The sequence below is a fragment of the Scyliorhinus canicula genome, chromosome 2 (genome assembly GCF_902713615.1).
Source record: "Scyliorhinus canicula chromosome 2, sScyCan1.1, whole genome shotgun sequence".
NCBI lineage: Eukaryota > Metazoa > Chordata > Chondrichthyes > Carcharhiniformes > Scyliorhinidae > Scyliorhinus > Scyliorhinus canicula.
Window position 1 is genome coordinate 17,678,917 of NC_052147.1, and position 16,172 is coordinate 17,695,088.

The following is a 16,172-nucleotide window of genomic DNA, read 5'->3' on the forward strand; positions in this document are numbered from 1 at the left end:
ATGGGGACTTAGTCCCCCAGAAGGGAGAATTCCACTGCAAAGATGTGCAGGTTAGATGGATTGACCACGCTCAATTATCTTTAGGGTAGGTGGGGTACTGGGTTACGGGGACAGGATGGAGGTGTGGGCTTAAGTAGGGTGATCTTTCCAAGAGCCGGTGCAGACTCAATGGGCCAAATGGCCTCCTTCTGCACTGTAAATTCTAATATATTAACTGAATCTTTCACCATGATTCCTTGGGCTGAACTTTTAAAACCCAAGTGGGGCAGAAAAACAGGTCGCCCATACTTTCCTGCTACTAGATGCCAATTTGGCAGCGTGTTTCAAGCTTCGGGCTATTTTGGAACATGTCGGTTCAGAGGATGAAATGACTACCCACGTGTAAGTGGCAGGTAACTAGTTAGGTGCATTATAGGGCCTAGCAAGGCCCCTCAGACTCCACCAGCTGGAATTTTCTAGGTGGACCACCTCCTGCCACCCCACCCCAGCAGTAGGTAGATATGGCCGATGAAAGGAAGTGGCCTCTCAGCGGCAGACAGGGGGCTTCTTAGATTCTCATCCACACATACAAATTACGACTACAACAGCAGCCATAGGATGTCCTGTGGAGGAATTCCCCTTTCACAATAGCAGTCTTTCAGCTGTGGCCAGTTTTAATTTGAGGACTTTTGCAAGGTGTCAAGAAGGTGCCTCCATCTTGACGTGTCATCTTGTCATCTGTCTCTTACCTACAGTGACATGTCCCACTTCTGATGGTGGAGCTTCTGTGCCCCCATTGTTGAAGGGCCTCCAGCTGGACAGTGAGTACATTCTCTGACCACTAATGGGCCTGGCACTCAAAAATTAGAATGGGTGTATTACGTTGACACCATCTTCATAAAAATGAATTTATCGTAAGTTATAAATCTGTACAGAAGATTGTTCTAATAAAACAGCAGACAAACAACACAATGCAAAACATTCAACTTTTTGGATCAGGACCTGGAAATGATGCTGATGTTGGGGTTAAAGCTCCTGAACAAAGGTTCAGTCTTCTATTTCTAATACACATTGTATAGTAGCCCATTGTTATTTTTCTGGTAAATTATTAATTAGACAGTCAGCCCCAGAACATTATTGCAGGATTTCCTCAGGTCAGTGGCCTCAGCTATCTTCAACTGCTTCATCAATGATATGATCTTCCCTCCATCATAAGGTCAGAGTGGGGATATTTGTTGATGATTGTACAATATTCAGCACCAATCACAATTCCTTAGATGCTAAAGCATCCCTGTCCATATGCAACAACACCTGGACAATTTTAAGCTTGGGCTGATGTATAGCAAGTAATATTCATGCCACATAAATGCCAGGCAATGACCATCTCCAACAGGTGAGATTCTGACCACCACAACCTTGACATTCGTGGCATTACCATCACTGAATCGTTACTATCAACATCCTGGGGGTTACCATTGACCAGAATCTGAACTGAACTAGCCAAATATATGCTGTGGCTACCAGAGTAGGTCAGAGGCTGAGAATTCAATTAAGTGTAGCCTCGTCTCCTGACTCCCCAAAGCCTGACCACCATCTACAAGACACAAGTCAAGAGTGTGATGGAATGCTCTCCATTTGCTTAGGTAAGTAGAGCTGCAACAACACTCAAGAAGCTTGACACTGTCCAGGACAAAGCAGTCCACTTGATTGCCACTCCACCCATTCAACATTCACTCCTCCAACACCAACACACAGTGGCAGCAGTGTGTACCACCCACAAGATTCACTACAGCAACTCACCAAGGGTCCTCCAATAGCAGCTTCCAGACCCACAACCGCCACCACCTAGACGGACATGGGCAGCAGATGCATGAGAAATGAAATGAAAATGGAATGAAAATTGCTTATTGTCACAAGTAGGCTTCAAATGAAGTTACTGTGAAAAGCCCCTAGTCGCCACATTCGGCACCTGTTCAGGGAGGCTGGACGGGAATTGAACCGTGCTGCTGGCCTGTCTAGGTCTGCTTTCAAAGCCAGTGATTGAGCCCTGTGCTAAACCAGCCCCTCCTTCACCACCACCTTCAAGTTCCCCTCCAACTATATACCATCCTGACTTAGAACCCAACAGCGGTGTGTCACAATCTTGGAACTTCCTTCCGAACAGCATTGCAGTATTCTTACAAAACATGTACTGCACTGCAGCAGTTGAAGATGGTGGCTCACTATCACCTTCTCACAAGCAATTAGGAATGCGCGATAAATTCTGATCCAGCCTGTGATGCCACATCCCATGAACAAATAATTTTTTAAAAGTCAAATTTATAAAGAGAAGTGTGCAGCTTCAGCAAACTTCAAAGGAAGGCAAATATTTACACCATGTGTGATCTGTGATTTTCATTTAATGTTTTCATAATTTGTGGAAATGACTTCATCACATCACACATTAATTACAGGAACTATCTGTCCTCCTTGTAAATCCATTTATGGATGAGACTCACTTAACCGTTCATAGACATGCAATTTCAAAATATATTTGCCTGACTGAATTTCCAATACAATCGTGCATTTGAACCTCAGTCACAGAAGAAGATGTACCCTGAAGCAATACTAATTAATACTTTGTTTCCAACATCGGCACTTATTCCAATGTGTTCCATCAACCTATTTAAGATTATACTATCGCAGTGCTCTGAATAGCCATTTTGAAAATTACAATTACAAAGTACGTCTGGATGGAATTCATTTTCATCAAATATTTTTCATATTTCATGGAGATGACTTCATCACATCACATTTTAATTATAGGAACTGTTTTTTTACTTTGAAATCCATTTGAAGAAAATATTTCAAACATGTGCTCAGTAACCTAATTAATAATCAGTGCTTCCAGCTGCATAAGAGGGAAGCCATAAAAGAACAAATGATGCACCATTAAACCCATTTCTTTTAACCACTTTACACAATTAAAGAGAGAGCCTTATTAGCAGGATTCCTTTTAAAAATCTCAGGTTATTATGACTAATGCCTAAATGCTTTTTTGCTTTTTCTTTTTTGATTCTTGATGGTTTACTCCTTAACCCTACTTGTTTAAATTGGAATACTTGATATAAACAAAAAGCATTATGAATATCTGTAAGATATGATTTATGCCTCCCTTTTGGAGACGACTGAAACTTGCTTGCAAACTCAGTAAGAATCATCAGATCAATCCATTCATAGGCAGATGTTTGTATCCCTGAGGACCTTTATAATGCGTGTTTTCTATTTCACCGTTGCTCCCAACTTCTTTGGTGGGAGGCAATTTAGCTGCAGCTTTTGGAAGGTTCTAAATTACAATGAGTTTGTGGAAAAAGCTTCAAGAGGTGGTTAATTCTCATAGTGTCACGGTATATCACCAAATAGGCTGTTTGATTCTGAGCTTGTTGCTCCTGTTCTGTATTTCAACACCACAATTTAACAAAGCAGTTTGAGGCTACAGCTGTTCAGCCATTAAACGTGTTTAGCTGTTGCCAAGCCCAGCTCTATTGTAGCCATTTTGATAAATAGACAGCTTATTTGAAATGTTTTTGTGAGCATTTGAATTAAACTTTTGTTGGATCTCAAAATGCTGGCTGCTCAAGACAGATGGATGTTCAGTGCTCAGGTTATTTTTCATGTCAGACATTGGATTCATATGCTAATTCAAATGAATCTGACATCTGTTTTACTACTCATTTGTATTGAGGAGTGGTTTTATGAACCATTGGGTCGAAAAAAATAAACACAACTGTAGATTCTCCATGTCTCCCAGGCAACTTCCCCCCCCCCCCCCCCCCCCCCCCCCCCGTCCACTTCACTCCACCCCATACCCCACCCCCATAGTTGGCTTGTTTTCCAGCATAGTTGATTTTACAATAATTCCCCTGTCTACTGAATAATGAACATTAAACAGAAAATAAAATGAAAAATGTGGTCTGTATATAATGTATGTGGAAAGTAAGCCAAATGTGGTTGGGTGAGAGCAGAAAAAGCATCAGCAAACACGTTTTTGGAGTGTGTGGGATTTGGCAAACTAGTCTGCCTCCCAATTTATACTGGCAAGTATCCATACTCCTCTGTATTGGCCTAGGCCTGCTTCCAGGACTGCATTGAGTTCAGGTTGAATTGGCTTTGGGAGTTCATCTAGTGTAGAATACAAAATGGAGATTGGAGACATCCAATTTACCTATGAACTGATATCTAAAAACTAAATGAAATCGAACAAGTGCGGCTGATGTTTTTCATCTGAAAGGTGAATATTTGTTTGGGTTTGTTGCAGTCCTAAGGATGGCATTCGGGCTGATGCTGGAAGGAACTGCTGGTGCAGGGGTATATTAAGTTTTCACCAGACCCGTTGCTGGATAAACTGTTGCCAAAGAGCTCTTGAAGAGGGTAAAGTGGGTGGGCCTTGCTCTACTCCATCCTTCTCACTGTCATCCTGTTGCAAATATTCCTCACATCTTCCTTTGTAGCTGGCTTCATGAATTAGCTCCTCTGGATGGCAAAAGTTTGTAGCATTTGCATGCAATAACAATCCTAAAGAGGACTATACAGAGATTGATCTAGGCAGCAAAAATATTGCCTCAGGAGGTCTATTGTCTGGCCTATCAGGTCTTGAAAGGAGGCATCGCACCAGTTGTATCTCATCACTGCATTTTTGACTGGGTTCCTGGGAGATCAACCATGATCTAGTTAAATGATGGAGCAGACTCGAGTGGTCTGAATTTCCTACTCCTGCGTGCCCTAATAATGTTCCTGGCCAGACTTGAATAGAATAGCCATTGTTCCCAAACAATCAGTATCTGACCTGATGCTTGGGATGAAAGGGAGAAGGGACTGAGGACTGATGCAGGATAATGGCATCAGGCATGCGTATTATCAGGAAACAAGGCACAGAATTGCAATGTGTACTTGTTGTTGTTGTTGCATGTTCAGTGAGTGAAATCCCTTCTTATTCAGGTAGACTCTGGGCTCCTTTACAAGCAACTGCAAGTCTGTAAGTGTGAATTTGTTAACACCTTGCACCAGGGCAAATCCTGCAACTTTAGAAATGCCTGGAGGCTTTGTCATTCTAATGCATGCGGGAGTTATGAAGTTTTTAGCTTTCAGTGTATCGCCATCTGACAAATTCAGAACAGACAAGGATACCTAACCTTGTACTGGGCTGTCCTTGGTGCTGCATCAGTTAACAGATTTCTGTGACAGCCTGTCTTTTAAAGCATAGCCCCATCATACACTTTACAGTGAACTATAGTTAAGAATTTTGGCTCTAAATACTCGTGGGGTTCGAGCTCTTGTTCGCTGCCTTCCTTTTGTTACTCTGCAGCTGTGGGTCCCTGGATTCTAACCTATTCCCTCCTCCTCTTCCAGGCACAATACAAATGCAAGTACCAAACGGAATGAAAGCGATGAAAAGTATATTGGAACATTCCAGAAAAACATCTTATAGAATCATAGAATTTACAGTGCAGAAGGAGGCCATTCAGCCCTTTGAGTCTGCAACAGCCCTTAGAAAGAGCACCCTCCATAATAATTAATAATAATAATCTTTATTGTCACAAGTAGGCTTACATTAACACTGCAATGAAGTTACTGTGAAAAGCCCCGAGTAGCCACATTCCGGCACCTGTTCGGGTACACAGAGGGAGAATTCAGAATATCCAAATTATCTAACAGCACGTCTTTCGGGACTTGTGGGAAGAAACCGGAGGAAACCCACGCAGATTTAGGGAGAACGTGCAAACTCTGCACAGACAATGACCCAAGCCAGGAATTGAACCTGGGACCCTGGAGCTGTGAGGCAACAGTGCTAACCACTGCATGAGCCCACGCCTCCACCCTATCCCAGTAAATGAATTGGGTACTCTAATTTTATTTTAAAAATTTTTTAAAGATGCGAGCAGAATCCCATCAGAGAGAGAGAGTGGCTGACAGGCAAAGCCATTGACTGCTGCAGCTCATTAAGCGCAAAATAACTATGTACAAAGTAACTAATGGTGTTCCACAGGGATCAGTTCTGTCTGTATCTAGTGGTGTTGCACAGGGATCAGTTCTGGGACCTCTGCTCTTTGTAATATATATAAATTACTTGGATGAAAACAAAGCATGTCTGATTAGCAAGTTTGCAAATGATACAAAGATTGCAGGAGTTGGAGATAGTGATGAAGATTGTCAGAGAATACAACAGGATATAGATAGCTGCGGGCTGCAAAATTGGGCAGAGAAATGGCGATAGAATTTAACCCGGACAAATGCGAGGTGATGCATTTTGGTAGATCCAAAAAAATGTTAAATATGCGGGCAGAATCCCATCAGAGAGAGAGAGTGGCTGACAGGCAAAGCCATTGACTGCTGCAGCTCATTAAGCAGCAAAGTAACTATGTACAAAGTCAGCAGGAGCATAGAGATACAAAGATCTGGGCGTGCAGGTCCACGGATCCTTAAAAGCGGCAGCACAGGTGGAAAGGGTGATGAAAGCATATGGCACGCTTGCCTTCATAGGACGGGGTAACGAGTAGAAAAGCTCGAAAATCATGTTGCAATTATATTGAATGTTGGTTAGGCCACATTTGGAATACTGCGTCCAGTTCTGGTCACCACATTACCAGAGGGACGTGGAGCCTTTGGAGAGTGTACAGAAAAGGTTTACCAGAATGTTGCCTCATATGGAGGGTATTAGCTATGAGGAGAGATTGAATAAACTGGGATTGTTCTCCCTAGAGAGACGGAAGCTGAGAGATGACCTCATAGAAGCTTGTAAAACTATTAGGGGTACAGATACGGTGAACAGTTGGAGGCTTTTTCCCAGGGTAGAAATGACAACACAAGGGGGCACTGGTTCAAGGTGAGGGGGGAAAGGTTCAGTGGAGACGTGCAGGGGAAGTTTTTTTACACAGAGAGTGGTGGTGGCCTGGAATGCACTGCCTGACCTGAACATGAACAGACAGGGTATTGAAGGATACAGACACATGAACAGACAGGGTATTGAAGGATACAGGCGGTTAGTCTAGATAGGATACGTGATCGGCACAGGCTTGGAGGACCAAACGGCCTGTTCCTGTGTGCTGTATTGTTCTTTTATCTTTGTTCTTTGTACAATATCATGGAAGAGAAACTAAGTCTCTTTCTCACTTTTTAAAAATAAATTTAGAATGCCCAATTCATTTTTTTTTCCAATTAAGTGGCAATTTATCGAGGCCAATCCACATACCCTGCACATCTTTGGGTTGTGGGGGCGAAGCCCACGTAAACAAGGGGAGAATGTGCAATCTCCACACGGACAGTGACCCAGAGCCGGGATCGAACCTGGGACCTCGCGCCATGAGACAGCAGTGCTACCACAGCGCCACTGTGCTGCCCCCTCTTTTTCTCTTCTGACCTGATCCATCTTCAAGGTTGCCTGTGAAAGCCACCACCAATCATATCAATTGTAGGAACCAAACAACTACTGCAAAATCTACACATTTTCAAGTCCTTCACTAACTAAAGTCAACGAATCTCAACTATGCAATACCAGGCTTGCACCGAAATAGAGACTGAGTTAAATTCCAACTTTGTAATGACTGATTTGCTTTCAGCTGTATTTAATGTTTGTGTGTGTAATAGTGTGGGTAAGTTGGGCGAGTGAGACGTCACATTTTCATTAACACTAAGGACACATGCGTGAGAAATAAACTAACATTAATTTTTAAACACAAAAGCTTGCTGCTGGGTTATTCAAATTGACCCAGTCACTCTGAGGGTAAGAAAATACATGCATCGACAATCAAATATTGATCATGGGCCATAGAACGTTAACAGGCATGATTTACCAGCTGCGTCCCACCTGAATCAGGATGGGATGCAGCTGGTAGATCCCGTGAGAGGCCTCTTCCTGACTGTTGTTACACCTCGCAAGATCTTGCGTGATGTCCAAATCAGGATCCCACCCACAATGGCAGGGCCAAATTGCAGAGTTAAGTGAGCTTAAAAGCTCACTTAACTTTACCAACGCCAGATCCAACTGGCTCCTGGGATCTACCGGCCTCGTTGAGAAATCCCCAGCTGGATACCATCTTGCACTTGTCCCCATAAATGGGGACCAGGTGGAACGGCACCTGGGGGGATATCCCAGGCTATTAGAGGCCCTCAGGTGGATGGTATCTAGCCAGGATGGTACCCGAGCACTGCTAATGCCACCCAGGCACCTTGGCACTGCCAGCCTGGCAGTTCCACCTGGATGCCACCCAGGCTGGTAGTGCCAAGTGGCATTTTGCCTGCACTGGAGATCTGGCCCAAGCTGGCCCTGCCCATATGAGGTGAGGTGCAGGGGTTTCGAGGACCTTGCAACAGGTGAGTTGGGCCATTGGGGGAGGTTCCAGAGGTCGGGGGGTCAAGGGAAAATGGTGTCCTGAAGCATCTTGAGTTTGAGCTCATTGGGGCAGCCCGAATAAAAAGGGTGCTGTTAGATAGCAGGAGGAATGACCCCTCTAATGGTGCCCAGAACGGACTCTTTTTTTCCCCATTAGATTGTGCCCAACATCTTAGAAATTGTCCATGATAAAATATTGAGAAAACAAAGGCACCATACAGTCTCAAATTGGCACATATGTCAATAAAGCTCTCTGTATTGCCCAACAATGTATCAACGGCCAACATTTCCTCTTGCAAGTTTTTTATGCCCTTCTTCTAGCCAGGTCATATTAAAGTATGACACATACAAATGTGAAAGGTTAGATCCATTAGATCAGATCCAATGCCCTTCATTGTATCCTGTGGATATCCTGCCATACTATTAATTGACTTCCTGTTTTTATTTGTACACCAATGCCTTCCAGCAGACATGTGCTTCAAAAGTATGGCTGTTACAAACTGTTATTGTTGCAGCATTGCTCGCAATATTGCTCTCTGCTGGAAAGTGGAAAGTGCAGAAATGTGGAATTCTTTTACATTTTGGGGTATTTGTATTTCTGCCTGATTTCTTTTCATTTTTGCCTATTGTCACTCATTATTTCATTCAAATCTCCAAAATTAAAAAAAAGAAAGGCGAATTGTCTTCTTTAATTCCATGGGGATTAACAGCAGAAGACATGCATAGACTAGTATTGGTCACAAAACCTACCACAACATTCATAGGTATTTGTGGGCAGCACGGTAGCACAAGTGGATAGCACTGTGGCTTCAGAGCGCCAGAGTCCCAGGTTTGATTCCCTGCTGAGTCACTGTCTGCGGAGTCTGCACATTCTCCCAGTGTCTGCGTGGGTTTCCTCCGGGTGCTCCGGTTTCCTCCCACAGTCCAAAGATGTGCCGGTTAGGTGAATTGGCCATGATAAATTACCCTTAGTGACCAAAAAGATTAGGAGGGTTTATTGGGTTACGGGGATAGGGTGGAAGTGAGGGCTTAAGTATGTCGGTGCAGACTCGATGGGCCGAATGGCCTCCTTCTGCACTGTATGTTCTATGTTCTTAACGACATTCCCGTGATCACATCTTTGGAAGAATGTCAAAGCACTCATTGATTTGACTACATTTTTTATGACTGCACCCGTTTTGGATTCTCCCTGTTCAGCTTTTCGAAATTGTTAGCAATTATTTTCTCCAATATATCATTAAAACCTTATCAGGCCGGGAGTCTTTAAATTGCATAGAATTTAGTTGCCTTTTTCGAAAGAAAAACGTGGAAAACAGTAGGGAATGTTTAATTAAATAATCCAACAAATTGGATCAAAGCTGTCAATTTTTTTTTTGCAGTGTCTCTTGTTTTTATCCCACTACAAACAAGTAAACATCATTCTAATCATTTCAATGAATTTGCGATTGGTCCGAAAAGTCTCAATGTTGGCACTGGTCTGACTTTGACAACGAAGTAATTCTCTATTTGCTCCCTGACCGTGAATAGATACACAGCGAGTAATTCTTTTGGGGTGCGCAAATAAATTACATCAATAAATTCAAGTGTCTGCGCATTATTTGAATAATGCCCCTTAAGAAAATCTTTGGTCGGCTGTTTTTTTTCCTGTTTCAATTTCATGTGAAGCAACAAGGGGCGTTTGAAACAAGACACTGGGAAGCTTAATTGATCTCTGTGGATTTGAACAACTGATCTTCCTCGTTTGATCGTAAAATCCGAAAGGACTTTAGGAAAGTTAAAAGTTGCAATGTGTTGCACAGCGCCACGCTGCAAGAGCATGCAAAAAAAAATTACAACCCAGACAACCAACTCAGCGACAACAAGCATGTCCCGTGAAGCAATGCAGCGCGTTTCATGTATTTACAAGAAATTGCTTATTAGTGGCATTGCTCCCTTTGCTTAATGAGTATATATTTTACTCTGGCTAACTGTGAAGAGCTGCCTTTGTTTTCCTTCCTCAGATCTTGCTATTCAGGGATGCGCTTTCACTATTTCTCATTTAAAAATAAAAATCTGTCACCAGTCCAAGAGCGAGAGCAGAAGAAGACCAATTGTGAATTAAAGATAGTTTTCTTCCTGCAGAAGTGCTCACCGCGCCCCACCCCCTCCCTCGCAAGTTTACTGTTGGCGCCGACGGTTTTTAAGAGCATGAAGTCATTGAAGCCGAGGTTTGTGATTCAATTCTGAAGCAGCTGATTAAAGCCAGGTATGTCCTTGACTTTACTCTGGAACGAACCGGGGAACACAGGTCGGGATATCGTTACCTTGCCCACGTCATGTAGCGCAGGAGTATGAATCTTTTATATACTCAACCCAAATGGACGAGTACAAAGCATCCGCCTTTAAAAAGGCAAGAACTACGTTTAATAAAAACAGAAAGAAAGTCTGTTCGAGATTTGCGGTTTAGAAAAACACATGATCGTCATGATGTGCTTTCGCGCGTCTACTTTCCTCTGTACATATATCACAATCTAAACGGTCCTCTGCAAAATACCCATCAACGTTCAGGTCGTTTCACTTCAACACAAGCGACGCCACCGAGAAGTGATTGAAACTGATCGGCGAACAAACTACAACCCTCCTAGTCTGACTTGTGTGTGTGATTCGAAGTACGGATGTACTTTAACAAACTCCTTCATTGTGCTGCAGCGAACCCAGACTTGCATTTCTAATCCATCTACGTTGATATGTGAATCGCTGCCCCCGAACACGCGGTGCATTTTTAACTCCTAAACTGCTGTGTGCCTCGCCAGTTCATGTGGAGGAGGGACATTATCCCAGGTCTCCAGAAGCTGCGAGTGATTTAGTCCAGTGTATTATTAGCTCTAAGTTTTGAGTAACAACAAACTAATTCCAAATTCATGGTCCTCCGGTATGTAGGACACTACATTACTATGGCATAATGTGCCAGCTCTCCGGGACTGTATCTCCTATTAAGACAATATTTAAAAAAAATACAGGTGGAGAGATTTTGTGTGCGATACAGCTAATTGTGCTACCTGTAATTCCCAGGATAATATTCCCGGTGCAAGCTGAAACCACAGGGAAATAGCCTGGACTAGACAATATTGTGGAAGGACTGGCTGATATCGACTAAGACTAGATATAATGTTATAACGTCTTTTCTTTGGAAGGTTTGATTTAAATCAAACGCAGTTTCCAAAATAGCTGCAATAGTCTTGCATAAGAGAAATACTAGTGCAATATTGCAAAACGTGAAATGCCCAATTTTGATTTAATACTCACTGTTCACGTACAGAGGTTATTCAGATAGTGCATTATTAGTCTGAGACATTACGTACTGCATTTTTGAAGTTGAGTAACTTGTTATGTATGTAATATAGTCACAGCATTTTATTCAGATATTTTCATTCTCACCCTATCAGTCTCCTGCTCGGTGCTCGTCTCCCTGGGGTTTGTCTGGCAATCTGCCTGTTTCTCAGCTGGGAAGTACTTGCCGTTAGCCGGGTCCTCAAAGAACCTGAAGCCAACAAGCTAGCCCGGACAGGTGAGAGTTTGCTGCCCTGGGTGGAAGCTGGATTCTTCTCCTGGGGCGAAAGAGACCTGCCGCCGACGTTGGAATGAAAACCACGGTTCACTGTGGACGAAGCGGCGTAACTCTGCCTTGCCGGGGTCCGGCTGTTGTCCTGGGCTGTCCCGTGTAGTTTCCGGCTGCTCTCCCGGGACGATGCCGCGCTAATGCGGGATGCGATGGGGCGGCTTATCTTGGCTGAGGCAGGGTTGACTGTCCTGGATCGGACGGGGGAATCGCTTGGCCGGTGAGTTGCCGCTGGACTGGCCCCGGCTAAATTCTGTCCGTTTACCCGTGTGAGAGCGGTGCTACTTTCTCGGGCAGCGAGAGCTCCGCTGTGGCCAGGTGAAATTTGGCTCTGTGTGCGGGATAACACAGGGGCGTTCGGGTCGGCTGGCGCCCGGGTTGATGCGGTATTTCTATCCTGGCTCCTCCGGCCGCCCAGTGTGGTACTGAGGGCTGCCATCCTGGCCCTGCTCGCTGTCAGGTTGGAGACCGCCTGTCCAGTTCTGAGAGCTGCAATGTGGGCAGAACTACCTCTAAAACTCCTCTGAGACTCACTCAGGACAACAAAGCTCCCCAAAATCACCAGCACAGGGAAGCAGATCCTGAAGCGGCTGCACTGCATCTTCCACACAGGCTGATTCCGCTTTCTTAGAAACAGCAGATTCTCAGTTCAGTCTCCTGTTATAAGATCCCAAGAAGTTCTTGCGCAAAACACACACACACTCAAAAACTTTCTCGGAAAGCTCCAATGAAAACGCTTTCCTTTTTTTTGATCCCTTATTAATATGAAAAGCACTTCCGAGACCACTCCACATCCACCTTTAGAAGTTTGCCGGATCCGGTAGATTCTGGTGCATGTGGGTGACTGTCAGTAAATGTGGTGGGGGAACAAAAATAAGCCAGCCTCTGCCTGGAGAGTTTTTAAAGGAACTCTGGCTTTCCTTTGCGATTCCTTCTGAAACATGCCTGACACATAGAGGACGCTCTCGCCCACTCTCAATGCACCGTGACGTAAGGAGAAAAGCTAATTTAGCATCGGGAGGATTCTGATTCTGTGCTGCTTGCAACACCAACCTGCTGGCTCCTCGGTGACAGGACACGGAGGCGAGGAGGTGGCTTCACAGCAGAATAATTGGGGAAAGCAAGGCGGCAAAGCTCATCCATCACCCCAACAGTTCCAATGGGCATCAGAATGCCCGCGTCCAGCGGGAATATGTGTGCACAATGCCATGTTCCTGGAATGGGAGCCCTAAGGGACACATTCAGCCTATCTGTTAAGACAGAACCGTCTGCTACTTAAATGCACACAGAGGCAGGTTGCGATTAAAACATTGACCTTGCGGCGGGAACACCGACCAGTTTACTGAGATTTAATAATCGCCCGTAATTTGGGAGCTAGAGCCTGGCGTTGTTGCAAATTGCTGGCGCTCAGGTTTGTTTTGATCGCCCGCAATCAGTGACAATTTATTCATTTATGACGTCGGATATATAGAAAGTTTGAGGTCAAATCTATCCATGTAGTTGGGTTTCTTTATTTGCAGCTGCCGAGGCTTGTGAAAGTACTCTGGTTTCCACTTCTGCCGTTTTCTGATAATGTTTCCTCCAGGCGCTGGCAATCATTTTCAACCCCATCAGGGATATCCGAACGCGGAGGCTGGCGTTTCAAAGAGATGCAGCAACATATCAAAGTGAAAATCCCGGCGGGTTTGTGCCACATGGAAATTCAAAGCAAAGTTAAACGACTTAGGATACCAGTTCGGAATCCGGCAGCATCACCGTTCTTTCCTCACTTTTAGCAGTGAGTTTATTTAGCACCTGTAGCAAGCAAGGACATTTATCCCATCCCACAATTCTCAAATTGTCCAGCTTCTCCCGAGCTAATTCCAGCTGATACCATCCCCCATGCATATCATAGAATTTACAGTGCAGAAGGAAGCCATTGGGCCCATCGAGTCTGCACCGGCCCTTGGAAAGAGCACCCAACTTAAGCCCACACCTCCACCCTATCCCCGTAACCCAGCAATTTTGGCATGGCCAATTCATCTAACCTGCACATCTTTGAACTGTGGGTGGAAACCGGGGCACCCAGAGGAAACCCACGCAGATATGGGGAGGACATGCAGACCGGATCCGCACAGACAGTGAGCCAAGTCAGGGATTGTACCTGGCACCCTGGACCTGTGAAGCAACAGTGCTAACCACTGTGCTACCGTGCCACCCATATATCTGAAATGGTATGACAACCTGGAACCCCAGATGATTCCTGAATCGAGGTTCCCTTAATGCAGCCTCACGAGCGACAACATGTCATTTTATTTCCTGACACTCCATTAATAATTATATACCAGTAAGAAATTACAGGATGCTGAGGACCTGGGTTCGATCCTGTCCATGTGGGGTTTGTACATTCTCCCCATGCTTGTGTGGGTCTCGCCTGCTAAATTGCCCCTTAGTTGAAAAATAAAGAATTGGGTACTCTAAATGTTGCCCATGAATACTGCGAATCAGTGTGTAATTTGCAAAATTAACAATAATTTCCAGCATCAGGTCTGATATAGTGTCCCAATCGTTTTGAGACTTCACAGAAGGTTTAGAGGGTGAATGCAACTACTTGTATTTATAACATGCCTTTAACATGTAGAAAAGTTCCCCATGGCTTTTCGCAAAAGAAAGAAAGGAAAAATCAACAGCTCTAACCAAGATTTGAAATGAATGACTGGTGTCATGTGAGAGTACCTTTAAGAAATGAATGTTTAAGCAATGTACCTTTAAGAAATGGAGCAGCTCATATTACTGAAGTGATGTCAGAGGGTGGGGGGAGCTGAGTTGAACTCACTTCTGCTTTTAGTTTCAGTTTTGAGGAAAAGAGCTTGGGTGTGTCTGTGTTTGCAGTGAGCTGGATCTGCTGTGATCTCTGAGGTGTTAAGTCTTTTGGAGGTTTGAAGGAACATTTTGAGGGATTATTTAGTGTTGTATTATTTTCGGGGTTATCTTTGAAGAAAGGGGTGGTAAGTGATCCAATGTTTATTTAAAAGGGTTAAGTTGAATTCATCGAATAAACATTGTTTTGTGTTTAAAAACTCACATGTCCATAATTGTAATACCACACCTGGAGACCAAGCCGTGTGCTTCAAAAGCAACAATACATTAAAGGGAGAGGCTGGTTGAACTCCATGATACATTTTGGGGTTCTGAAAACGGCGCTTCCATAACAATGGTCAGACCCCTAGTTTAAAAAATCAGATCCAACAGTTCTTTTGTAAATCATGAATGAGCTCGGCTTGTGTTAAATCATATTTTTTGTTAAAATCATAGAGATTTGCGGATACATATGTTTAAAACTTCTTGGACATCAATAGAAATAAAAATCGAGAAAGGTATGAAGTGAGCTGCCAATGTGCTATTACTAGTGTTATACTATCCTCCAAAGTCAGAAAGTTTAAAGTGCCTTTGGATTCTCTGGCTGTTGGGGGAAATCGACACAATTGTTGCAACTGCCTGGAATGGAAAGGCCCAGTTTGCCCTAATGTGTCAAAATCAATTGTACCATTCTGGGATTCACCAGAATCACTGGGATTTCATCACTGGGATTCTGACTTCACCTGATGAAGGAACAGCACTCCGAAAGCTTGTGATTTCAAATAAACCTTTCAAATAAATGTTGGTTTTAATCTGGTATTGTGGGACTTCTTACTGTGCCCACCCCAGTCCAGCGCCGGGATCTTCACATTCTGGGATGGTGAAGAGCAAAGACTAGCCACTTTTCGCAGGGAAAGAAGGGAAATCAAAAGACAGATTCTTCAACATTCCTCTCTGGGCCAAAAACATTCTGGCAGACTGTTACATAGTAAAGTCAGAAACTGTGGGATTGTAAAAGGAGAAAATCATAAATACTTTAAATTTGAAACTTCATTAATATGAAATATTTCATGACACTGTCATACACTTCACCCTGTATAGTTTTTTTCACAATCAGAGCAAGTAAATGATACAAACTGAATAACATCACCATATTGAATTGGTTATGTATCATTTGGGGGGGGCAGGGAGCAGAGATTTGCAAGCCAGGAAAAGCACTAATAACAGAATAACCTCTGTAGTAAACAGGTGAAATTCCCCCCAATTTCCCACATACACGGAATGCTGATTTCCATCCTGCCTTTTCATCCTGCCTTTGGGGATGGGTTGGTCAGGAGGTAAATGGAGGCCAGCCACTTCCCAACAGGAAAGGAAAGTCAAAGGGCAAGT

The 16,172-nt window shown here is 43.8% G+C and overlaps 1 protein-coding gene across 1 annotated transcript in view; it reads right to left on the reverse strand.

Moving 5' to 3' along the window:
- The window catches only part of LOC119951242 (latent-transforming growth factor beta-binding protein 2-like), a 677,784-nt gene extending 664,913 nt beyond the window's left edge, over positions 1–12,871 (reverse strand). Inside the window, exon 1 of the mRNA XM_038774298.1 lies at positions 11,765–12,871. Coding sequence (XP_038630226.1) covers positions 11,765–12,546 — 782 coding nt within the window. The 5' untranslated portion in view covers positions 12,547–12,871. The remainder of the gene's footprint in view (positions 1–11,764) is intronic.
- Positions 12,872–16,172: the final 3,301 nt, after the last annotated feature.